Below are 23,960 nucleotides of genomic sequence, written 5' to 3'. Positions count from 1 at the left end.
CCTGCAACCAGCAGCCACTAATGCTGCCTCTTCTGCCCCCATGCTGCTCAGCGGGCAGACAGGCTGTGTTCTGATCATGCACGTGTGGCCTTGTGCTGCTCAGTAGGCAGACGAACTGTGTTCTGATCACACACATGAGGCCAAGGCCATCTCAGGCCCCATCAGTGGACCAGCTGCCTCCTCTGCCCCCACGCTGCTCAGCGGGCAGACGAGCTGTGTTCTGATCACCCACGTGAGGCCAAGGCCATCTCAGGCCATCAATGGACCAAACAGAAGAGGCTCAGTTCTAACAACCAGGACACATGCCCCTGACCCGTCGGGCCAGCCCCGACCAACCACTTCTCCCGCTCTGGTTCGTGTGCTCAGCCCAGCTCCAGCCCCGTGGCCAGTGTCCAGACAAGACTCCCCTGACAAGGGTGGGGAGAAGGGAGTAGTGCATGATGGAAAGGTGGGAGTGTGGAGCATCACCCTCCCCTTCTCCCCTTCATGCTCCCAACTCCTGTCCCTCAAAACAGGAATCTGACTGGCCATTCCAGGGCCAACCTCCCCTTCAGCACTTAACAGTTTCCCAGTCCCTGAAGTTAATCATGTCAAGGGGAACCTGTTCCCCAATAGTGACAGTCACATTGAAGGATGCCCTAAAGATTTTTGGAAGAGTAAACAAACCATGTGGAAACTATTAAAATACTGTGGTGAAGTATTTGAACTGGAACTTGTATCACTTGATATCATTTTATCATCTCCATCATGAGTAGACTAAAAAGGGATACATTTAATTTTAGATTTTATGTTGGTTTGCTTTGTCACACTGGCTGAGACTATCAACTCCCCTCCCCTTTGTCCCTGCAGGAACCTCTGTGATGTGAGTCTCAGCATTGGACATCGGTGGCAAATTACTGCCAACAGCACAGACAACTCGGCCATCGCCAACACCCTCAGCCAAGACCTCTCGGTGCCATGTCACATCAGCTAACATGGAGACCACCAGCATGCCCACTGCTGGATGGACCCACAAGTCAGAGGTCAGCAGGGGGCCACCCAGTGAAGCCACCAAATCGACACTTGTCCCAACCGGTGAGGGACAGACACACCAGCCAATGAGAACAGGCAATAGCAATGAAGACATAAATGAAAAACATGACACCGTAAAAACCCCTAGAAGACAACACAGGCAAAACATTCTCTGACATAAATCATACCAATGGTTTCTTTGGTCAGTCTCTCAAGGCAACAGAAATGAAAACAAAAATAAACAAAGGGGGCCTAATCAAACTTACAAGCTTTGGCACAGCAGAGGAAACCATAAATAAGATGAAAAAGACAACCTACAGAATGGGACAAAATATTTCCAAACAATATGACTAACAAGGACTTAATTTCCAAAACATACAAACAGCTCATACAACTCAACAACAACAACAACAACAAAAAAACCCAAACAACCCAATCGAAAAAGGGCAGAAGAACTAAACAGACATGTCTCCAAACAAGAAATACACAGGCACCAACAGCATCGACCCTCTGGCTTTTGGCCCGACTGCAAAGTCCAGCTGAGGCCAGTGCACATTCCATGACCTGTGCTCTAGGGTGGCCCTTGTGTCACTGGTAAGCAGCAGTGTCATGATGCGGGCCAGCAGGACTCAGCCTGGTGGGCTGCTAGAATCAGCGGGGACACACTGACCCATCAATGCTCCCAGTCCTGGATGAGGCAGTTACCTGAATGGGCAGACCAGTGCAGAGAGCAGAGTCCATGGCACGGACAAGGTCCAGCCATCCCCAGGCAGGGAAGGGGCTTCCCTGGCTTAAGAATAAAGAGGCTTCAGGCACAGGTGGTGGGAATAAACTCAGAGCCACTTTTTAAGACATGCAGAGCAGGACACACAGGTGAGTGAAGGCCAGAGGGAGTTTACCATAAAAAAAGAGTGTCTGGGGGAACAGACAGGCTTGGGTAGAGCTGAGCCCTATGGGGGCTGGGAGGTTGGGCTTAGAAACCCCGTATGACTCTCCCTGCCTCCTAATCTACTTACCCCTACTCTGCAGCCTGACGCTGCCTGTCCTGTGCATCTGTACACTCAGACTGTCCGTTCATTCAAAGGATATTTGTTCAGCACCTGCCTCTGGCCAGGTCGTGTTCCAGGCACAGGAACAGCTGTCAGGAGACAGACAATAACCCCGGTCCTTGGGGAACAGGAATTCTACCAGGGGCCAAACGCACCCTTCCTGCAGCCACCAGCCCTGGCCTCGTCCTCCTCAGCCCATTGGCCGGCCCTCCTGAAAACTCCAGCCTGCAGCCGCGGTTCTATCTGAGCATCTCCCCTCCTCCAAGAAGGCGACTCTCTGGACTCAATGCCTCATCAGCCTCTGGCACCCCATGCCCTGTGTCCTTCTCAGCATGTACCGCCATCTGAAATGGCCTCCCTGACACCTGCATCACCTCAGTGTACCTGGCAATGTTATGTCCTTGGTGAAGGAAGGTCCCAGCTGCCTTCACACCCTTTCTGTTGAGTTCTCACCACAAATCCCCATCACAGCGGCCTGGAAGGACTCTCTAGGCAGGTGTGAAGCAAGGGCTCAGAGGAGCCTGAGAGATTGCACCCCCCTGGGCCACTCCAGTGGTCAGGGTAGGACAGGGACCTCCCAGCACCGGCTTGGACCCAGACAGCAGGCAGATCAGCTTCCTTCTCCCTGGGACCACAATGGGGAGAGTTTCTTGTCACTGCTCAGGGTCGTGGCTGCCCAGGAAGGACTGTCAGTTCCACGGTACTGAGCACCCTGTGTGCTGTTACACGTTTTACCTTCATGATCTCAACTTGCTCAGGCAGAATGCTTTGGGCTACATGCTTGGAACAATCAAAAGGAGTGGTTTAAGGTAACTCAAGAAAACACAATCCAGACACAAAAGGCCCCACGCACCTGCCAGGAGGCCCAGGGGGAGTTGCTTGTCTCCTCCTCGTGGTCTCATGTCTTCCTTAGCACAAGTCTTGCCTCCTGGTGCTAGGGGGCTGCTGCACCTCCAGCATCACATCACACAGTCAGAAGGGAGTGTGAGGAGGCTGGCAGGCCCACCAGCAGAGCTGCACTTTGCTCCCAGGAGCCTTAAGGTGCTGTGTGGCAGCTACCGCTTAGGGGTCACATGGTGAACATGGCATGGCTGGCCCCAGCACTATTTGGCTGGACCCCTTGCCTGCTCTTAGTCAGCCTGCTGCCCTCTCAGGTTCCAGGTGAAGCCTGCAGGCTGGGCAGGGGCCCTGGTGAGGCCACAGAAGCAGTTGTGGCGATGCCCTGCCCTGCGCGGCGCTCTCCCAGGACTGGTTCTCTCTTGGGCAGAGAAGACGTCAGGGCTCTAGACAGAGGGGGTGACAGGGCAGCCACCAAAAAAGGTTTGATTGTTGTTTTGTTAGCTTGCTTCTGACATTTGAGACTGTAAGTGTACAAGGAAAGGTTACAGAGTGAAAATGACCAGCCCGTCGACACTGCTCATCCCAGACGTGGTCCTGGCATCACTCTCCTGTGTCCCACACCAGTGTTCCAGCACACAGCCCCTTTGCACGTCAGTTCCGTCCTCTGCAACACAGACTTTGACAGCCACACCCTGAGCCTGTGACGGTGAAGAGGTGAGCGAACCCTTGTAATGGAGTGAAAGCTGCTGCAGATTCAAACATGAAGCTAGAGCTGCTTCTCCCCCGGTCACCAGCCACTACTCACCGCTCACCTCACACACCAACACTCTGCACTGGGCTCACTTTCTGGACTGGGCTGGACTGGGCTCACTCTCTGGACTGGGCTCACTCTCTGGATTGGGCTCACTCTCTCTTCTGGGTTCACTCTCTGGAACGGGTTCACTCTCTGGACTGGGCTCACTCTCTGGACTGGGCTGGACTGGGCTCACTCTCTGGACTGGGCTCACTCTCTGCACTGGGCTCACTCTCTGGACTGGGCTGGACTGGGCTCACTCTCTGCACTGGGCTGTACTGGACTCACTCTCTGCACTGGGCTCACTCTCTGCACTGGGCTCACTCTCTGGACTGGGCTGCAACAGCTGCCGGTGTGCAGAGGAGTTCATTGATTTAATTATCCCTCGTGGGGGAAGTAAGTTTGTTTCTGGTCCCATCCCCATAGCAGTTTGCCTAAACAGGTGTGTGTGTCTCTGTGGGGTCACCTCCTAAAAACATAAGCCCTGCCAAACCTCATCATATTTACATCTCAAACACACATTTCCTGGTTACCTCCAAAGCAGTTGTAACCAATGCACAAACTTTGCCAGAGGTCTCCTTCCCCACCTCAGAGGGGCCTGATCCTTAAGGCTCAAACTGAGGACGCTCACTATCGGATCATTAGAACATGCAATTTAGCGAGAAAAAAAAACGACCCCACACCCAGAGCAACACAACACGTCAGGCAACCTCAGGCAGACTGTAAATACAGAATGCCCTTATTTTTATCTGTTACATAAAATCTGTTCCGTGCGCACCTCACGTGACATTGTAATACAACGATGGGATTCACGCCTGTGTGCTCAGACTTGTCTCTTCCTTCATTTCTGCACAGCCCTAACCCTACGCTGTCAGTGTGCCGGGTCCCCGCACCTTGGGGGTCGAGGGTCAGAGCAGGTAGGAACGGGTAAAATGCAACCACAAGGGTGTCACCCCGCACTGTCACTCTCAACCCGGGGGTCGGTCCTGCCTGAGGCACCTCCACGCGGCCTGTCGGGGCTTCCAGCAGATCCTGACCGTCCAAGGAAGGAAAAGAAGCTGCACCGGTGCAGGGGCCCTGGGGGTGATCGGGCTCACCCTGCGCGGCTCCCAGTGGCGGGCGTGGACCCCAGCTGGAACGCCGCGCCGCTCGGCCTTTTCCCCACCGCCCCCTCCCGGCGCTGCGCCCCTCCCCGTCCGGTCCCGCCCAGCACTCCACCCCCATGTCCCGGAGCCCCGCCCCGCGTACCCCACCCCTACTCCCAACCCTACGCCGCAGGGCCACTCCACTTCCGTCCTGAGGAGCCTCCGTAGGTCTGCGCGCTGGTTCGCGCTGTTGCCCTCTGCAACCACCACCAAGAAGCCCCCTAGGACCGCCTGGGTGGGCACCTTCCACTCCTCCCCGGGACTGGCCGGACACGTGGGAGGTGCCAGGGCAGCGCTTCCCGGGGAGGTTCTGGGGGTGGCGGTGTGGTGTGACCTCTGGCCTCCTCGCCAGTCCCCAGGTCGGCCGGCATGAGCTCTGGGGCCGCCCAGCGGCTGCAGACACTCCAGCGACACGTGGGCTCCCAGGAGGTAGGGGGACAAATCTTTCCTCCACCTGGGGCTAAGGTGAGGTGGCCCGTGGATCAGGGGACAGAGCTGGGTTCAGAGAGAAGCCCCTGAGGCTACCCAGGCCCTGACGAGGTTGAAGGTGGGCAGGGTGCTCTGGGTTGGAGACCCCTTCGGTGCCGGGAGGAGGGGGAGGGATCAGCATTGCGGTGTGGCAGTGTGTTACCCAATTCCACTCCCACCCCCAGCCCGTCCACCCAACCCCAGCCAGGGCAGTTTGGGACTTTGATCCGCGGGCTGTTTACTCCAAGGCACTGCCTCCTACCAAGGGGTGTGGACACAAGGTCTGCCCCACAAGCGCATCCCTGCCCATCTCGTGGCCCAGGGCAGAGGCATGGAGCCGGGCAGCAGCCCGCTGACCACACACGTGCTGGACACTGCCTCAGGGCTCCCGGCCCAAGGCCTCTACCTCCGTCTGTCCAGGCTCGAGGACCGTGGCCAGCAGTGGACCGAGCTGAAAAAAAGGTAGGAGGGTGGTCTGGGGCAGGGCTCAAATCCAGAACACCCCTCACCCACCCACCCCCGCAAGGGGCCCTGCACCAGGGCAAGGGGTGTGGGCACAGCCGGCAAGTCGCAGGGCCTCCCTGCAGACTCTCAGAGCCTCTGTTTCAACAGGCTGAGTAGCCCTGGTCATGCTACAACCGTGCTGAAAGAGCTCACACCCCGAGTGCCCACAGCGCTGGGACAGGGCTCTGTCTCTGCTTGTCCACTGCCAGTTGAGGCCTGAGGAGGAATCGGAAAGGCCTGGTCATCACCGTGACTGGCGGGTGACCTGTGCTGGGCAGCTTTTGAGCACTGGACATTTGTTAGGTTCACACAGTACCCGGTGTGCCGACCCCACAGGAACCCCATCCACACATGAGGAGATGGAGGGTGAGGCAGGAGGCCCCTGCCCCTGGTGGACCTCAAAGGCTTGGGGCCTGAGGCTATGGAGCCCTTCATGAAAGGGGGGTCCAGGTCACATCTGAGCGTGGAGGAACACATGGGGCCACACAGAGCCACTCCCAACCCCTAAACTCTGCTGGTAAATGCTGCTGATGCTGATCACAGCACAGACACTTGAGAGCATGGCCTCTCAATGAGCAGAGGCCCTCAGAGCCTCCAGCGCTGCAGCTGGAAATATGTGGATGGCATGCAGATGCCAGCCTGGACATAGTTACTCACCCAGAAAGTGCAATGTAGTAAACAGCAAGTACTTGGTTTTTACACTTCCCAGGTGGCGATAGCAGTAAAGAACCCGCCTGCCAATGCAGGAGACTTAAGAGACGTGGGTTCGATCCCTGGGTTGGGAAGATCCCCTGGAGGAGGGCATGGCTACCCACTCCAGTACTCTTGCCTGTGAAATCCCATGGACAGAGGAGCCTGGTAGACTACAGTTCAGGGGTCATAGAGAGTTGGTTACAACTGAAGCGACTTAGCACACGTTATGAAACCGTATGGCTAGTACAATCTATTTTTTTTTAATTTGTAAATAAGCACACTTATGCATAGAGAAAAATGTGAAGTCTTTGTGCCAGATATGAAGTGGGGGGAAGGGAAGGTTCTTTCACTTCTCTTCTCTGGGGTTCCCTAAGGACGGTGAGGGGACATAGCCCTGGTCCTGGACGCTGCCCTGCTGAAGAGCCACCCAGGCCCTGCTCACCCAGGTCTGAGTCAGGCCACTGGGCACATGGACCTGGGAGACCAGGCAGGGACCCCTCTGCAGCAACGCCCCTCTCCCCAGTTGCACAGATCATGACGGCCGCTGCCCTGGGCTCCTCCCTCCAGGCCAGATGAAGGCGGGCACCTACAAGCTGTCCTTTGACACCGAGGGCTACTGGCAGAAGAGGGGCCAGGAGAGCTTCTACCCATACGTGGAGGTGAGGGCCAGACGGGTGGAGGCCCGAGATGCACTGTGACCCGCAGGCTGGTCCTGCCCCCCACTCCCAACGAGCACCTGCTCTGAGCTCCTGGCCATGACCACACCACGCCCGCACCGCGCCACCCCACGGACAGGCTGACTCAGCCCGGGAGGACAGAGGTTCACCCGAGCCCTTCCAGCTCTCTGTCCCCTTCACCTGACCAGTTCAGGGTGGTCCTAACCCTTGGGAACCTTCAGGCCCAGGGGCCCCTCAGACTGAGTGCTTCCCCTGGGCGGACCCCAGCCCCACCCACAGCCCTGTCTCCACTGAGCCAGGCTGTGTGCACTCCCAGTGCCCCCTCTGCCCGCAGGTCGTTTTCACCATCACAAACGAGACTCACAAGTTCCACGTGCCACTGCTGCTGAGCCCGTGGTCTTACACCACATACCGAGGGAGCTAGCGGCCAACCGGCAGCCAGCCTGTGGGCGTGGACACGGCGCCACGGCAGACCGGGCCACCCCCGAGCAGCAGGGCGGGCAAGCTCCTGATGGGCACCAGGGTCACACTTTCCCTGGGACGTTCTGGCCCCATGTCGCAGGGCCAGGTGTCACTCAGGCTTCAATAAAGTTGCTGCTGACATCTGCAAGGTGGCTTCGGTCGCAAGGCAAGCTTGGTGGGAGCTGCCCCTGGGGGGATGAGGGGCAGGTGTGCGCACTGGGGGAGCACTGGGGGCACTTCTCCACACGGCCACACAAGAGGACACGCAGCACACATGGAAACCTTCATTCTCTGACGACGCACGTCTACAGAACAAATACCTGCTGTCCTTGCTGTGGGGGGACCTCACCCGGGCTGGGGCTACGTTGGGGTGCCCACAAGTCCTGCGGGGCCCTGTCCCAGCGTCTGCCCGATCACAGCAGTCTCCAGGGGCTTGAAACCCACGTTGTCCAGGGGGACTCCGAAGGCCAGGAGCTTCGCCTCATACGTGCGCAGCAAGTCATTGTGGGCCTGCAGGGACACAGCGGTGGTGTTGGGGGTAGGTAGCCAGGGTGACCCTTGCTCAGGCCACCCAGCCCCGTTTTCCAGGTGCTGACTGTGCCAGGCCCAGGCCCACGCGCATTTATTTAAGTTTAAAGATTTAGATTTGACTAGCTCTACTCGGGGCTTCCTGAGTCAGCAACAGTCCCTTATTAAACAGAAGGGCGCTCCAAGGAGCTGCACAAGACGGGAGGCTCAGTGGGCGTGGAGGGGCAGGGTGCGGCCACCTTCCTGCAACGGGTGCCTTCCCTGAGGGAGGCGGGGGTCTTTAGCAGGTCACCTCCCTAGTGCTGACCAGAAAGCCCCAAGCTGATGGTTCGGAATCTCCACTCCTGGAGAGGCCGAGGTGGCAGTCAGTTCAGGCAGAAGCCCTGGTCGGGCTCCCACAAGTGACTCCACTGGGGCGTCCTGTTGCTTTCTAACAGCCCCCGTTGATCAGGCTGTCAGCCTGAGAGACATGGCCTCTCAGCCTGTGCTGACCGTGTCTGTCATTCCCCCCACTTCTTCTTAATGTCCCAGTCTTAAGGAGAGCATTTGCTCGGCAGTTAGTGGTGCAAACAGGCATGTAAAGCTTTTCAGACCACATGACTCTCCAGGGGATGATTAAAGCAAGCAGGACAAACCCCAGTGATTGGCGTCCTTAAGACCAAACCCACCCAAGAGAAGCCCCGTGGAAGGAGCCACTCTTTTAAGCAAAGAGGATTGAAGTCACTGAGTCTCCACCCGCTGGAAGTGCGGTTCCAGGTGAGCGAGTGGTGATGGCCATGCACAGACACCTCCCAGCTCAGCTGGAAGATAACCAGGGGCTTCCCTACCGTCCAGAACAAGTATGGCCCAAGTCTAAGAACTTCATCAGGCGCTACCCAACTACTTCATGTGTGGGACCTCCGGTAACATCCCTGATTCACGGCTGGGGAAGCTGAAGAGGGGGTGCACTCAGAGTTCCTGGTTCCCGCAGGCATTTCTCACTCAGGCTCACCATCCCTGCCTTCCTGGGGACCACACTCCCCGCCGTGTCTGTCGGCATCTATTCCCTTCCCCCTTCCAGGAAAAGCCAAGTTCTGGGCAATGATGCTGGCAGGACCAATGCAGGCAGGATCTCTGTCCCCTCTACTTTTTTTCAAAGAGCACATTTCACAAGGTGGTGGTAAGGGTGTGAAGAGGGGAGCACGTTACATGCTGAGAGCCTAGCCTGACTCAGGACAAAAGCTCAAAGGGACACCTTGTCCTCAGCATCACCACGACAAGATGCTGGGAGTTGAGATGGAAGGGCGAGCAAGGACCGGGCTCCAGGAGATCTCAGAGGATGTGCCCCGGCCCTCCTCCTTCTCTGGGGTTCAGCCCTCCCGACAATCAGATGTGGGTTATGGAAGTTCTCCCGAGAGCTGCACACACCCAGTGCATGGCCCCAATTTTCTGCGAGTACGCATCAGGGTTGCCAGAGGACCCGGGGAGGGCCCAATGGGCAGGGAAGGCCAGGGGATTTGGTCACCATGGAGCCCAGTGCCCACGATGGCAATGCCTTCACCCAGGGCTCCAAGACCCAGGGCTCGTGTCTGAGTCACACTTGTGGGGTGTCTGCTCTCTGCAGGCAGCACTGCGTCTGTGTCCCCACAGGCCAGGCCCTAACAGAGCTGTGGGCTCGGCCAGGGAGCTGGGGACGCTCGGTGCAGGACACAGACAGTACCAGGGTCAGGGCACTGTGCAGGAAGTCTCCATGAGTAGTCACGCAAGGCTGGAGCCCTAACTGCCCCTGCTTGGAGGACATGGACATTAACCTGGGGGAGCAAAGAGAACCCCCCGGCAACTGCCCCAGAGGCCAGGCTAGCACCACAGTGCCAGAGCAAGGGTCGCACAGGACACTAGGCAGGCTGTGCGCCAGGAGGCGCCAGCAGAGACTCTAGGCCACACACAGGCTCAGTGACCCCGGGCGGGCACAGATGGCCTCAGACTGGATCAGCACCCTGATCTGGGGGGTCAGCATCAAGATCAGGGGGCTCCCGGGTGAGGGAGGGGTGGGGGGGCTCTCCGCACCTTGCAGACCCGGGCCAGCTCGTACTGCAGGTCCTTGATGGCGCTGTTCTTCGATTCCAGAACATCCTAGGGAGAGGAAGGCATCAGAGAACCATGGCCTGGCCCGCCAGGGGGACATCCACACAGGGAGGGGCTGCCGTGGGGAGGCCTGAGAGTGAGACCCCAGTGTGTGTCTGCCCCCCAGACCCCGAGGGGACCTAACCTCGGACCTAGCAGGACCCCAGAGCCAGGCCACGCCACCCTGGCAACACCAGAGACCCCTGTCCGCGTCACCCACTCTTTTTGTGACACATCCCAGGTCAGGGAGCAGTGGGTCGAGGCCCAGCTCTGGGCGGGGTTCCTGACAGGGTGCGGTCAGGCCCTCTGGCCCGTGGGCACCGAGGCCCTGTCTGTCCTTTCCCAGCGGTGCCCAGTGCCTAGGACAGCCCGCCCTAAGGGAACGCCACAGACAACTGCGGACGCTCGAGGGAACAGACGCTCAGCCTGTGCTCAGGCGTGCCTCCCAGGGAAGCCTTCCCACGACCCGCCACACAGGCCACTGTGGGCTTGCCTCTCGCCCGCCGTGGTCTCTTCCAACATAGCTCAGTGTCCAGGCTGATGGCAACTATGGCCTCAGCTAAGAGACCAAGCTGGAGCGGGCAGTGGACGCGGGCTAGGAGGGCTGGAAGGCCAAGGAGGGGCTGGGGAAGACCTTGAAGACACTGGAGCTGGGTGTCCACGGCGCACGTGGGCCTGGGCGCTCTGGCCGGGAAACCGCGACCACCCCCTCCCCGAGGCTGACTGAAGGTCTGCCCTGGAGGGACGGAGCCCCGAGCACAGCCCTCGAGGCCTACCTCCAGCTTGCGGGACACGAGGGTCAGGGCCGCGGGGTCCAGGTTGGAGGCCGCTAGCACCTCATTCAACTGCACCTCCTTCTTCTCCACGGCGGCAACCAGCGCCTGCACCTTGCGCTCCAGGACGAGGTTCCTGAAGCCCGCCTTCTGCTGCACCTCCAGGATGGCCGTGGTGAACTTCCGGTACAGGTCGTCCCGCTCCTGCTGCACCTGCAAGGCACGGGCACCTCGCTGGCAGGACGCCCCTCCTGCTCTGTCCGGGGCCATGCCCCCGCCTTCCCCAGCACCTGGCCACAGGCAGGCAGGTCTGGGCCCGAGCCCCACTCTCCACAAAAAATTAAAGGAGTGCAGTGTCCACACCATGGGAGGCAGGAGAAAACACCTCTGGGAGGCATAGCAGGAAGCCACAGGGCCCCCAGGATGAGCTGCAGAGAGACCCTCCCACCAAGAAGCCAGGGCCAGCCCTGCCCTGGGTCTGGGCGTCAGGCTCAGGACCGCACCCCGCCCCAATCATCTCCACAGGAGATCAGGGCCTCAGACTCAGCAATGCTGGGGTGGAGGGCCTTGAGGGGGTCCACTCCGTCTGCCCCAGATCCTACAGCCAGCTGCCTGCCCACCAAGGACAATACGCTTACACGTCTTCTTTTAATTGTGCACCAATGAGAAGTCAAGACGTAGCAGGGGTGTAACAGGAAAAAGCAACCCTCCTAAACCCCACTTCCCAGAGGCCACCATCTGAGCACTGGCTGGGACTCCTTCCAGAATGTTCCCCATGCCCGTAAAAAACACACAGCACTGCTAGGAGCGACGAGCACTGTGCTGCAACCTGTAGCACCCCATCCTTCTGACCACACTGTCACATCTCACATCTGCTTCCATCCACTCCCAGGCCCTCTGCTCTTTAAAACCTGATGACCCTGGTTTGCTAGGACACTGCCTCTCTCACGTACTGCGTAGACGTGCAAACGGAGGACAAGGGGCAGAGAATGCAGACCTACATGGCCTGAGCCTGCCTGAGCCGCCTCCTCCCGATTCATGCCCACCTTGACCAGCGGGAGCAGCATCTCCCTGTTGCCTGCAGGACCCTCGGAGGCCCCTTGGGGGTAACTCTAGATCCAGCCACTTGTGGGACGTTCCCGAGGAACTGGGTCCTTTCCACCATCACAGCCTACGAGAGTGTTTCAGTGGAAAAGGTGCTAACAGCTGACACACGAGGCACTCTGCCCTCAGCCAGACCCCGGGAACCAAGCAAGCAGGGCGGCCGTCTACAGAGAAGCACATTCAGTGAGACACACACACCCAGTCCCGTCAGTGAGGACCTGGGGTGGGGGACGGCCCCCTGGGGATGAGGCCACAACTCTGAACACTCCTCGGGCAGACCATCCACATTCTCAACACCAGCCGTCTGACCCAGCAATTCCCCTGCTAGGAATCACCATTCCAAAAAGGGTCACGCACTGCACAAAGATGTACCTAACAGGGTGCCTGTAGCAGCAAGGACTGACAAGGGATTTTCACCAGAGGACACAGGCTGCTCCGGAGAGAAACGCGGGCTGAGAGGAGTAGGCAGGGCGTGTCAGGTGCCCCCACTTCTGGGAAGCAAGGTCCTACACCAGCACACTTGAGAGTTTAGAAGAACTTGGGGTGCTCTCGCCATGTGTGAGGACCAGCGTGCAACCCCAAGGCCTTGCTTTTCACCTACAGGCTTCCTACGACACACACATAAAGGGTTAGGACTCGGAGACACACAGAGGAATGGGCCAAGGGGACAGCAGTGGGGAACTGCTGAGACATCAAGCTTGTCCACTGAGAGCCCCACTGACAGCCCCGCAGAATGGGAGGGGCCAGAGCCAGGGACCCAGTCCCCTAGACGTGCCAGGAGCCCCCAGACATGCTGGGAGTCCCCCAGATGCCCTGGGAGCCCCCAGACACACTGGGAGCCCCCCAGATACCCCGGAGCCCCCCAGATACCCCAGGAGCCCCCAGACATGCCGGGAGCCCCCCAGATGTCCCAGAGCCCCCCAGACACCCCAGGAGGCCCTCAGACATCCTGGAGCCCACCTTGATGAATTGCCAGCCCCCCAGATGTGCTGGGAGCCCCCCAGACACCCCAAGAGGTCCCCAGATGTCCCGGAGACCCCAATGCTCCAGGAGGCCCCCAGACATCCCTGAGCCCCCCAGACGCCCCAGGAGCCCACCTTGATGAATCGCTGCTCCAGCACCTCATGCTCCCACCTCAGGCTCTTCAGCTCCTTCTCAGTGACTTTCAGACGGGCTTTTGTGCACTGGAGAGAAGGGTCAGAAAGCACCCCCAGTTCAGGCACCCACACGATGCTGCTCCCAAGGAATGACCAGGTGAGGTGATTGTCAGAGGGAACAGCTCCCAGGCACAATGGACCGAGCCCCACCATGGCGGCCAGGGGCCACCTGGCTCTCAGAACAGGTGCCAACACCACATGCCCCCAGGTCACCAGGTAGGGGAAGGAGGGTTTCAGCACCTCCCCTGGTGCCCCGAGGGCCGGCTCCACTCTGGGACTTGGGAGACACCTGCCCAACCTTCCTGCCCCTTCACACCAGGGAGGGCTGGGAATGCAATGGAAACCCACCACCAGGATCTGCTTGTCCCTCTCATAGCCCCCGAGCTTCTTCTGCATGTCACTCATCTCCTCCCGAGCCTTCTGCAGGGGGTCCGCCAAGCGCCGGTTCTGCATGGCCACCTCCGTCATCTCCTTCTCCAGGTGCTCTTCCTTCTTCCGCATGTCCTCCATCTGCTCCTGTGGGTGCCAGGGGGAGCAGGGGGTCGGTGGCAGGACCAGGGGCTGTGGCCTGCACAGAGGCTGCGAGCTCTCCTGCCCAGAAAGGATGGTCCTGGGGCATGTGTTCTGTATGTAAACACGGAGAATAGTTTCTGAATTCTCTAGTAATGCAGCCTGCATGCAAACTGAGAGCTTACGCTGTGCTCACTGCCAGTACTTGGGTGCAACAACACCCCTGGTGCACATGGGCATATGACTTCCCCACCATGCAAGGGGCCTCACAATCTGTGAGTTTCAATCAGGGGCCACTGAAGGCCAGGTGTGTCTACAAGCAGGGGTGTGGGCCCGAGGTGGCAGGCAGCCCCGGCAGCACCTTGAGGGAGTTGATGAGAGCCAGGTTGTTGAGGGTGATGTCGTTGTAGTAGTTCTTGATGTCGGTGAAGGCCTCCTCGTGCCGCTGCATCAGCGTGGTGATCTGGCCATTCTTCCTCTCCTCCACCTCGTGGATCTCCGTCTTCCTGCGCAGGTCGAGCTCGTCCCGAAGCATCTTCATCTTCTTGTCATACTTGGCCTCGATTTCTGAAAGGCAGCAACACCCAGAGCAGCTGAGCAGAGCCTCTGGTGCCGTGCGACAAGAACAGATGGCGGCTGTGCCCAAGGCGGGAGACCTCCCAGGGGCTGGAGGCTGCCGACAGTGGGACAGGGCGGGGCGCTTCTCCCGCTGTGTGGCACCAGCACATGCCCTCCTCTGCCTGTCGCCAGCACCGCTGATCAGTCCCTGCCTCAGGGATCCCGACAGCCAAGTGTCACCCGGTGCCAGGGGGCACAGACCACGGCCATCCAGCCAGACTGTGGCTGAGGTCAGCGCCTTTGCAGGACGGGAGGGATGGCATGTTGCCCCCTAAGCTGGGCGACCTGCTCCAGGAGTCACTGTGTGCCGGGGCAGGGCAGGCGGCGGGGGCGGGGCATCCTCCCAGCCTCCCACCTCCCATGGACACCAGCCTTGGAAATGACCGTGTCCTCTCACTCCGCATGTCTGGGCTGTTTTAACTGGAGGGCAGTTCCTTCCTGACAGGAGGAGCTCTCGGGACGCCTGACGCAGCAGAGCGCGGGAAGCACTGACCTCGCACCTGCCTCTCAAAGTCGTTGCGCATCTTGGTGATCTCCTCGGTGTGTTTCTGCAGAGGCAGAAGCAAGCTGTCACTGGAGGCCAGAAGGGATGGGACAGACGCCGGCCCAGATGCTGGCCCCGTGCCTGGGCCCCCTCCTCACCAGCACCGACAGCCTGTGCGGCTGCTGCTCCAGCTGGGCCCTCACCCCCGAGCTCAGGACCAGCCCAGAGGAATGAGGTTCTGGGAAATTCCACGTTTCATAATGGACTGGGGAAGATGCTGAAGACACTCGTGCCCTGGCCATGCCCACAGGCTGGGCAGCAGGGCCAGACCCACCCAGAGCTGCAGGCGCCCCATGTGGTACGGACCTGCTTTGGCTTAGAACACCAGGACAAATTAATCTGACAGCTATATAAAAGTTGAATAAAAGGCTTAAATTTTACTTTATTTTCATGCAGAGAGGCACTCTGAGCATGTAACTATTCCACACCGTGCCTTGGGTAAGCAGAGACCGCACTCGGTGGAAGCCAGCCCATGATGTGCTTCCGTCAAAATGGCCAGGCCCCTCGAGGGCCCACATCTTTAGCACCCTCTAGCTTCACGGAAAACTGCAATATTACTGAGTATTCCCAGATTCAGTTGAGGCTGGGTTGCGTATCTTCCTGTTATCTCCCAGAGCGCTCATGCCCACAGACCTGTGATGCATGTTTGACAGTTTACTTTGTCTTCTGTCTCGGGGTGGCCTGTCCTCTCCTGACCATCAGCCACACACGGGCAGGCATTCTGTCAGCCCCACCCTCTGGGCACCCACAATCAGAGCCAGGCCTGGTGTGCTACAGGCGCTTAAGAAGGAATTCCAACCTCCACCCAGAACCCCTCAGCCTCCCTTTGAAAGGACCAAGGAATCTCCAAGGCCAGCGAGGTGCTTGTCAGCACAGCTCATAGGACAAAGGCTGCAGCAGCTGAAGGGCTGGCAGGCGGCTCACTGCAGGGGCCCAGGATCAGCAGCACGTGGACAGCAGCCCAGGCTGGATCTCCCTGTTGGGAAGTCAACCGGTCACTCGAGTCTGAGACAGAACTCTGCACCTGGCCCCAAAGGGGTTTGTCTGGCTGATGCAGTTGTTGTTGCCGAACATTTCAATTAACTGCCCACCGGCAGGCTTTTTATACAGAACCATGAATTCCCAGCTGTGGCTGAGTCCTGTCGCGCTCACAGCTGCCCTGGCACCTACCAGCCGCAGGTTCTTCACCATCACCTCGTTGGCCAGCTCCTGCTCCTTCAGCTCCACCTTCAGCGCCCGCATGTCCCGGCGCAGCGTCCCCTCCTGTGCACGATGCTCCTTCTGCGCCAGCTTCATGACCACGGTGCCCTCCGCCTTCATCTCCGTCAGGCTGCTCTGATGCTCGTAGAGCAGGTGCTTCACCTTCTGCTTATACACCTGGAGGTGGGGAGGGCCGCTGCTCACCTGCACACACATGTGCTCGCCTGCACACACAGGCTCACTTGCACACACAGGCTCACCTGCACACACGTGCCCACCTGCACACCTAACACAATTCTCAACCTGCACACACAGGCTCACATGCTCACCTGGACACACCTGCTTTGTTATTAAAAAATACCTTCGAATTCCCAATGTCAAAGGACACAAAGGGCGGTGACCCCCCAAAGCAAGGCATGGCCACGCCCCTGGACCTCGGGCCAGCTCCTCTGCCGCTCGGCGACTCCCGTGGGATTGGGCCGGCCCCCTCACCTTGATCTCCACCTGGTGCCTCTCCTCGGCCTCCTCCATCTCCCGGTCTTTGTTCCGCAGCTCGGCCTTCTTCTCCTCTAGCTGCCGCCGCGTGATCTCCCAGAAAGTGTGGATCTTGTCGCGCTCCAGCTGGAAGTAGTTGCGCTCCTCTCGCTCGCGGTCCAGCTCCTCCCGGATGTGGCCAATGTGCTCCTCCACCTGGAGGGCAGGGCGGGGTGAGGCAGCCAGAAGGCCCACCCATGGCCAGGGAAGAGTGGGCAGAGAAAGGCCAGGAAGACGGTGAGGGGCGCCACTCTCATCTCAAAGTAAACCATGAGCGAAAAGAGAGAATCTAACACAGAGGGCCGGGAAGGCTCAGGGACAGGGGACATCCCGCAGACAGCAGAAATCTCTTGTATTTGGCCAAGAGTCATAATATGATTATATCCTTTTATTCATCCCTGGGAATTTACACTAAAGAAATGTCTCGAAAGAACACAGGAGCGTTCTACTTAAAGGTATTAGCAACACCATTATTACAACAGCAAACAACTAAAATGGACATGATCCAGGTTGCTTCTAAATAGCATGGTTGAGAAACAAAAGTATATCAGCAAGAAGGTCATACGGGCCTATGACACAAAGATATGAAAATGATGCAAATATTTTTAATATATATATATATATATGTAAAATATGATATAAAATGTAAAAACCTTTCACCTTTAAAGATACACGTCAAGCAAAAAATAGCAGACAAAACCAGTAGATATGAAATAGTCAAGAGGGTTTGATCCAGAGCCAAATGCAAATCTGCATATAGGTAAAAGAAAAAGAAAAAAGGACAGATTTCCAGCTTCTTGAGACTCTCACTTGCAAGAATAGTTATCTTTTGAGCATAACCTCAGGCCCAGGCTGTAAAGTTTCCCTCTTATGATAACCATGTTCCCTACAAGGAAACCAGATGTCTTACTTCAAGAGAGGGCCAAGACAACAACTCAGCAAGGAAGGGCAGCCAGGAGACTGGGAGGACCAGGGCTGGGGTGGGGCTTGGCTCCCCAGGAAAAGTCCTGACCCCATGGGTCTGCTGCCTTCGTGTCACTCAAATGAATCATCTAAACCAGGCTCCTCCTGACTCCGGCTCATGCTGGATGTTCCCTCACTCGCTATGTAGACTTCTTATAAATATCTGGATTTCTCACTTGCCTTCAAAAATCAGAAAACAGCTCTGCAGCCCAACGCCCACAGGGTAACCCTGCAGCAACCTGGCGACAGTTCAGTTCAGTTCAGTTGCTCAGTCATGCCCAACCCTTTGCAACCCGATGGACTGCAGCAAGCCAGGTCTCCTGTCCATCACCAACTCCCGGAGTTTACTCAAACTCATGGCCATTGAGTCGGTGATGCCATCAAACCATCTCATCCTCTGTCATCCCCTTCTCCTCCTGCCCTCAATCTTGCCCAGCATCAGGGTCTTTTCAAATGAATCAGCTCTTTGCATTAGATAGCCAAAGTATTGGAGTTTCAGCTTCAGCATCAGTCCTTCCAATGAATATACAGGACTGATCTCCTTTAGGATGGACTGGTTGGATCTCCTTGCATTCCAAGGGACTCTCAAGAGTCTTCTCCAACACCACAATTCAAAAGCATCAATTCTTTGGCCCTCAGCTTTCTTTACAATCCAACTCTCACATCCATACATGACCACTGGAAAAATCATAGCCTTGACTAGACGGACCTTTGTTGGCAAAGTGATGTCTCTGCTTTTTAATATGCTGTCTAGGTTGGTCATAACTTTCCTTCCAAGGAGTAAGCGTCTTTTAATTTCATGGCTGCAGTCACCATCTGCAGTGATTTTGGAGCCCAAGAAAATAAAGTCTGACACTGTTTCCCCATCTATTTGCCATGAGGTGATGGGACCAGATGCCATGATCTTAGTTTTCTGAATGTTAAGCCTTAAGCCAACTTTTTCACTCTCCTCTTTCACTTTCATCAAGAGGCTCTTTCGTTCTTCTTCACTTTCTGCCATAAGGGTAGTGTCATCTGAATATCTGAGGTTATTGATATTTCTCCCGGCAATCTTGATTCCAGCTTGTGCTTCATCCAGTCCAGCGTTTCTCATGATGTACTTTGCATATAAGTTAAATAAGCAGGGTGACAATATATAGCCTCTCCTTTTCCTATTTGGAACCAGTCTGTTGTTCCATGTCCAGTTCTAACTGTTGCTTCCTGGCCTGCATACAGGTTTCTCAAGAGGCAGGTCAGGTGGTCTGGTATTCCCATCTCTTTCAGAATTTTCCACAGTTTATTATGATCCACACAGTCAGAGGCTTTGGCATAGTCAATAAAGCAGAAATAGATGTTTTTCTGGAACCCTCTTGCTTTTTCGATGATCCAGCGGATATTGGCAATTTGATCTCTGGTTCTTCTGCCTTTTCTAAACCACCTTGAACATCTGGAAGTTCATGGTTCACATATTGCTGAAGCCTGGCTTGGAGAATTTTGAGCATTACTTTGCTAGCGTGTGAGATGAGTGCAATTGTGTGGTAGTTTGAGCATTCTTTGGCATTGCCTTTCTTAGAGATTAGAATGAAAACTGACCTTTTCCAGTCCTGTGGCCACTGCTGAGTTTTCCCAACTTGCTGGCATATTGAGTGCAGCACTTTCACACATCATCTTTTAGGATTTGAAATAGCTCAACTGGAATTTCATCACATCCACTAGCTTTGTTTGTAGTGATGCTTCCTAAGGCCCACTTGACTTCACATTCCAGGATGTCTGGCTCTAGGTGAGTGAGCACATCATCATGATTTTCTGGGTCATGAAGATCTTTTTTGTACAGTTCTTCTGTGTATTATTGCCACTTCTTCTTAATATTGTCTGCTTCTGTTAGGTCCATACCATTTCTATCCTTTATTGAACCCATCTTTGCATGAAATGTTCCCTTGGTATCTCCAATTTTCTTGAAGAGATCTGTAGTCTTTCCCATTCTATTGTTTTCCTCTATTTCTCTGCACTGATCACTGAGGAAGGCTTTCTTATCTCTCCTTGCTCTTCTTTGGAACTCTGTGTTCAAATGGATATATCTTTCCTTTTCTCCTTTTCCTTTCACTTCTCTTCTTTTCACAGCTATTTGTAAGGCCTCCTCAGACAGCCATTTTGCTTTTTTGCATTTATTTTTCTTGGGGATGGTCTTGCTCCCTGTCTCCTGTACAATGTCATGAACCTCCGTCCATAGTTCATCAGGCACTCTATCAGATCTAGTCCCTTAAATCTATTTCTCACTTCCACTGTATAATCATCAGGGATTTTATTTAGGTCATACCTGAATGGTCTATTGAATTTGGCAGTAATCCAAGTCCATGCCCTGACCTGTAACACTGAAGAAGCTGAAGTTGAATGGTTCTATGAAGATCTACAAGACCATTTAGAACTAATACCCAAAAAAGATGTCCTTTTCATTATAGGGGACTGGAATGCAAAAGTAGGAAGTCAAGAAACACCTGGAGTAACAGGCAAATTTGGCCTTGGAGTACAGAATGAAGGAAGGCAAAGGCTAAAAGAGTTTTGCCAAGAGAACGCACTGGTCATAGCAAACACCCTCTTCCAACAACACAAGAGAAGACTCTACACATGGACATCACCAGATGGCCAAAACCAGAATCAGACTGATTATATTCTTTGCAATCAAAGATGGAGAAGCTCTATACAGTCAGTAAAAATAAGACCGGGAGGTGACTGTGGCTCAGATCATGAACTCCTTATTGCCAAATTCAGACCTGGCCACAGCTGCCCTGAATCTCTCATCTCACTCCTGCCTGGACCCCGAGAGCTTCCAAGCTCTGCAGACTGCCATGTCAGAGGACAGGAAGTAAACCCGCAGGCAGGAAATAGTCCGACTGTTGGGGCAACATGGTGGGTAAGCCAACCTCCATGAGGCAGCCCCAATGACCCCCTCAAAGCACAACCTGACCTTATCACCCTCTGCAGACACTGCCCATGGCTTCCCTGTGTGAGAAACAGCCTGTTCACCACTTTCAAGGGCCTCCACCCAGCTCTCCATCTTCAGGTCTTATACCTTGATCAGTCTCCTTTGATTTCTGTTATCTTAAAACCATCAAAAGTAAGTAAGGGTCATGAACACTTCCAGACCACACTTGCTCTCATGTGTTGTACAGATTATAGGTTTTGGGAGCCTTTCAACTGAACTGTAATTAATCAAATCATGTTCCCTAGCTCTTAATGTCATCGAAATGAACAAGCAGCCTAAAATAATTCACAGTGTGTAATGGTAAATCAAATAAATGAGAATGCTGTAAGTGTATGTACTATGATTAGCATCTCTGTAAACAGCAGGGGCCTAAAAAGGGTAAGAATGAAAGAAAACTTAAAATAGCTTTTTTATCAGAAAAACGTTTCCTTCCAAATTCCTACTACCCTAGAGAAAAGTTTATCCATCTACACGTGCTGCACTGTTTCACATGTCATGGTGTGGACAGACAGCAGGAGCCAGACTGAGGGGAAGGCAGACAAGGAGCTGGGGTGCTGTGGTCTAAAAGAAGTTCCTAGGACCAGCGTGGGGCAGCAAACCCATCCCACCCGCCCCAGCATGGGGCCACGGCCCAGCCAACCTGCTCACCTGCTCCTTGCTCATGTCCTCCGGAGCCAGCCCATCAACAATCGGAGTGCCTTTGCCTTTGCCTTTCTTCCCCTTCTTTTTGGGCGCCTTGGATTGAAAAACACATGGTTGGGTTAGGGTTCACTTCTGACTGGTTCATTCCCTCTCAGGGCCATTCGGGAAAGGAATTTCTGCCTGGAACCTCCATCTGGACTGCCCACTGTCTCAGGCTTCCATCTGGGCCGCCTCACTCTGCCCTAAGCTTTCCCATCCTTATCCACGGGCACATTCTGTTGACACCTTTGGAACAGCAAGGAGAAATCTCCCTTCTCAGAAGAGAATGTTGCTTTCCTTCGGAAAGAAAGAGGGAGAATTTGTTCCTTGTATACAGCAGAGACCTCTTTGGCGTGGAGCAAAATCTACTCAGCCTCAAAAAGGAGTATCCCCAGCAGCACAGACTATAGTGCTTGGCAAGTGCCAGAGAGAAACCTGCAATATATCGCTCCATGGGTGCAAGGTGGGTGCCTCAGAGACCTGGGGTGAAGAGTGCTGGCACAGACTGGCACTCACACACTGTGGGCTCTGTCAGTGGGGTGACGCCTGCTTTTAACCACTTCTCCAAGGTGCCAGAGGGGACCTCCCGCCCCACTCCCTCTCCCGGGGCCACTCAACAAAAAGAAAACTAACGACTTATCCTCTGCCCTCACTTCTCCCAGGTTTCTGTGGCTCATGCTTTTGTCTGTATGTATGCACGCATCTACACGTCTCTGTTACATTTTTATTACCAAAAAAGTTTACAAGGAAATGTTAGAAAGCACAAAGTAACAAGAAAAAAAAAAAAAGGAAAATCACGCATATTTCCCACAAGTTAGTGAAAGTAGATGTATTTTGGTGGTCTTCTTCCAACAGACTTGCAAAAGACAGAGCCGCTGAAATCTTCACTCCTAAAACACTGCCCTCTTTCTAACCCTCTACGCCAAGAAGTCCAACCCATCAGAAGAGCCCAGGGGCTTGTCACCACTCAGCATCTGGGAGTAAGGCAGTGGCTGGGGCCTCTAGAGCCCCTGGGGCCCCCACACACAGAGGGGTCCCCGCATTGATGGCCACCCTGCCACACCTGCCTGGAAACTGGGTGACCTACAGCCCGTACAGCACAGAGGGGAGTGCGCAGCTGAGAGCCCTACCACAGAAGGGGCGGGGATGGAGAACCCCAGAGGCAGCAAGCTCCGCTCTGCTCTGCTCAGTTCCCGCCTTACTCCTCGCAGGTTTGCCCGGGAAACTGCAGTTCCTCTACCACGGGGCTCTGCCCTGGGGACTCTACGTGCGCTGGAACTGCTGTCAGGACCCTCTGGCCACCCTGGTATACCCTAGGCTCTCGATCCCAGAGGCTGGAGGATCTCTATTTCCCAAGGATCTGATTAACGAGCCTTCCATTCCAGGTAGGGAAGCCACTCGACCCAGGTTTTCCAGTCCGGACACGTGCACACCGGGCCCTAGGTCTGGCGACGGGGTAGACGGTGTTCTCTGACCACCCACCCCGGTGTGCACAGGATCCTGGAGAGACCACGTCTCTCAGCTCCACGGGGAAGCAGCGTCCGGCGTCTGCAGCACCCTGGGCCCTGCCCGCGAGGACCACCCCCCTCCCCACCAGAGCACCAAGCCCGCTGCTCCAGGACCCCAAAGCTCCAGATCTCCCGTCCCGGGTACTCCCGGCGCGCAAGGCCCGCGGACCCCTGAGGCCCCAGGCCCCCGGCGCGGACCCTACGAGGCGGCCTCACCATGTTTGCTGCTTCCCGCCTGCCTGGACGAGCAAACCAAAGCGCCCGGCCTTCCCAGGATGCGCCGTCTCCAGGCAACGACTGCAAAGTCCCGCGCGAAGTCTCGAGAACCATCGCGAGAGCCCGCCGGCCGGGCTGGTGCCTCGCAACGGCGGGAGTCCTTAGCAACTAACCAGTCAGAGTCTGTAGATTTGGGCCGAAGCTGGGCATTATTCACAAGCTACCTCTCCAAGACGCCTGGGAACGCATTCCTTTCAGGACAATTCTTGTTTACTGCGGGTCTTCCCCACTAAAACTTAAGCTCCACGGAGGTTGGAGGAACGGTTTCCGTCCACTTGTTACGTACTCTACGTGGGTACAGGACCTCCAGTGCATGAACTCCAAGAGCGAGCGAGGGCAAGCGGCCACACCGCGACTTTACCCAAATTAGATTCAAATTCTCGCGGAACCTCTGCCCTTGGGCCTCACCTCACCCTGCCCACCCTATGACGATTCCTCCTACCTGAGGCTGGAAGACAGCTGGATTTCCACAAAGCCTTAGAGGAAGCAAAAGTAGGCGAGAAAAATGTTCCAGCGGGGTCCACAGTTTTGAAATCAGCAACTCTCCCCTTCACAAAAACTAACTGCTCTTCCTAAAGAGACTTTGTCCTCCTGGTGAGGAAAAACTAGAAACGTTTGCTACGGGTTTCCAGACGCGCTCTGCAGGAAAAAAAGTCTTTCAGGGGTTTTCTTCCCTCTAACTTCTTGCTCTGAAAACTGCTAACTGCTTTACAAATTGCAGAGAGAATTTCTTATCCCTCCTACCATCCAGCTACCTACACCCAAAACAACACCATGTGTTGTCTTGTTTTCTACACTCTTAATATTAGCATCTTACTAAACAGTGGTTTTGCAGCAGGTCAAGGTTTTCTGTCAGT

The 23,960-nt window shown here is 55.7% G+C and overlaps 2 protein-coding genes across 12 annotated transcripts in view; one reads left to right on the top strand and one right to left on the bottom strand.

The window, feature by feature from the left end:
- GAS8 (growth arrest specific 8) overlaps window positions 1–23,114 on the bottom strand; it is a 61,470-nt gene extending 38,356 nt beyond the window's left edge. For 2 of the 3 annotated variants that reach the window (XM_061138423.1, XM_061138421.1), the window contains exons 1-11: window positions 23,044–23,114; window positions 21,287–21,373; window positions 16,672–16,869; window positions 16,150–16,356; window positions 14,929–14,983; window positions 14,179–14,384; window positions 13,656–13,823; window positions 13,248–13,334; window positions 11,050–11,259; window positions 10,217–10,282; window positions 7,963–8,152 (exon numbers count right to left, since the gene is read on the bottom strand). In XM_061138423.1, coding sequence (XP_060994406.1) covers window positions 8,003–8,152; window positions 10,217–10,282; window positions 11,050–11,259; window positions 13,248–13,334; window positions 13,656–13,823; window positions 14,179–14,384; window positions 14,929–14,983; window positions 16,150–16,356; window positions 16,672–16,869; window positions 21,287–21,373; window positions 23,044–23,046 — 1,437 coding nt within the window. In that variant the 5' untranslated portion in view covers window positions 23,047–23,114 and the 3' untranslated portion in view covers window positions 7,963–8,002. Of the gene's footprint in view, window positions 1–7,770; window positions 8,153–10,216; window positions 10,283–11,049; window positions 11,260–13,247; window positions 13,335–13,655; window positions 13,824–14,178; window positions 14,385–14,928; window positions 14,984–16,149; window positions 16,357–16,671; window positions 16,870–21,286; window positions 21,374–23,043 lie in introns of those variants that run through there. The other variant, XM_061138420.1, reaches the window with a different exon arrangement.
- On the top strand, window positions 4,943–7,790 carry LOC133053940 (5-hydroxyisourate hydrolase-like). 9 transcript variants are annotated; one of them, XM_061138427.1, is made up of 5 exons: window positions 4,943–5,073; window positions 5,191–5,267; window positions 5,629–5,768; window positions 7,027–7,162; window positions 7,515–7,790. In XM_061138427.1, the coding sequence occupies exons 2-5, from the start codon at window positions 5,208–5,210 to the stop codon at window positions 7,602–7,604; spliced, it is 426 nt and encodes a 141-aa protein (XP_060994410.1). In that variant the 5' UTR covers window positions 4,943–5,073; window positions 5,191–5,207; the 3' UTR covers window positions 7,605–7,790. The 9 variants fall into 9 exon arrangements, with proteins under 9 accessions (XP_060994410.1, XP_060994407.1, XP_060994408.1 ...); XM_061138424.1 differs by having other exon boundaries at window positions 5,191–5,303; XM_061138428.1 differs by having other exon boundaries at window positions 5,010–5,073; window positions 5,555–5,768.
- Window positions 23,115–23,960: the final 846 nt, after the last annotated feature.

Source organism: Dama dama, chromosome 4 (genome assembly GCF_033118175.1).
Source record: "Dama dama isolate Ldn47 chromosome 4, ASM3311817v1, whole genome shotgun sequence".
In the NCBI taxonomy this organism is placed as follows: domain Eukaryota; kingdom Metazoa; phylum Chordata; class Mammalia; order Artiodactyla; family Cervidae; genus Dama; species Dama dama.
The sequence above is the reverse complement of the archived record's forward strand: the minus strand, read 5'-3'. Positions and strand labels throughout refer to the sequence as shown.

What these genes read in the sequence shown, in the direction of transcription:
- LOC133053940 (XM_061138424.1), top strand. Translation starts at nt 5,208, where the DNA reads ATGAGCTCTGGGGCCGCCCAGCGGCTGCAGACACTCCAGCGACACGTG. An exon ending in TTCCTCCACCTGGGGCTAAG is followed by an intron (nt 5,304 to 5,628) that starts GTGAGGTGGCCC and finishes CTCGTGGCCCAG; the next exon opens with GGCAGAGGCATGGAGCCGGG. An exon ending in TGGACCGAGCTGAAAAAAAG is followed by an intron (nt 5,769 to 7,026) that starts GTAGGAGGGTGG and finishes CCCTCTCCCCAG; the next exon opens with TTGCACAGATCATGACGGCC.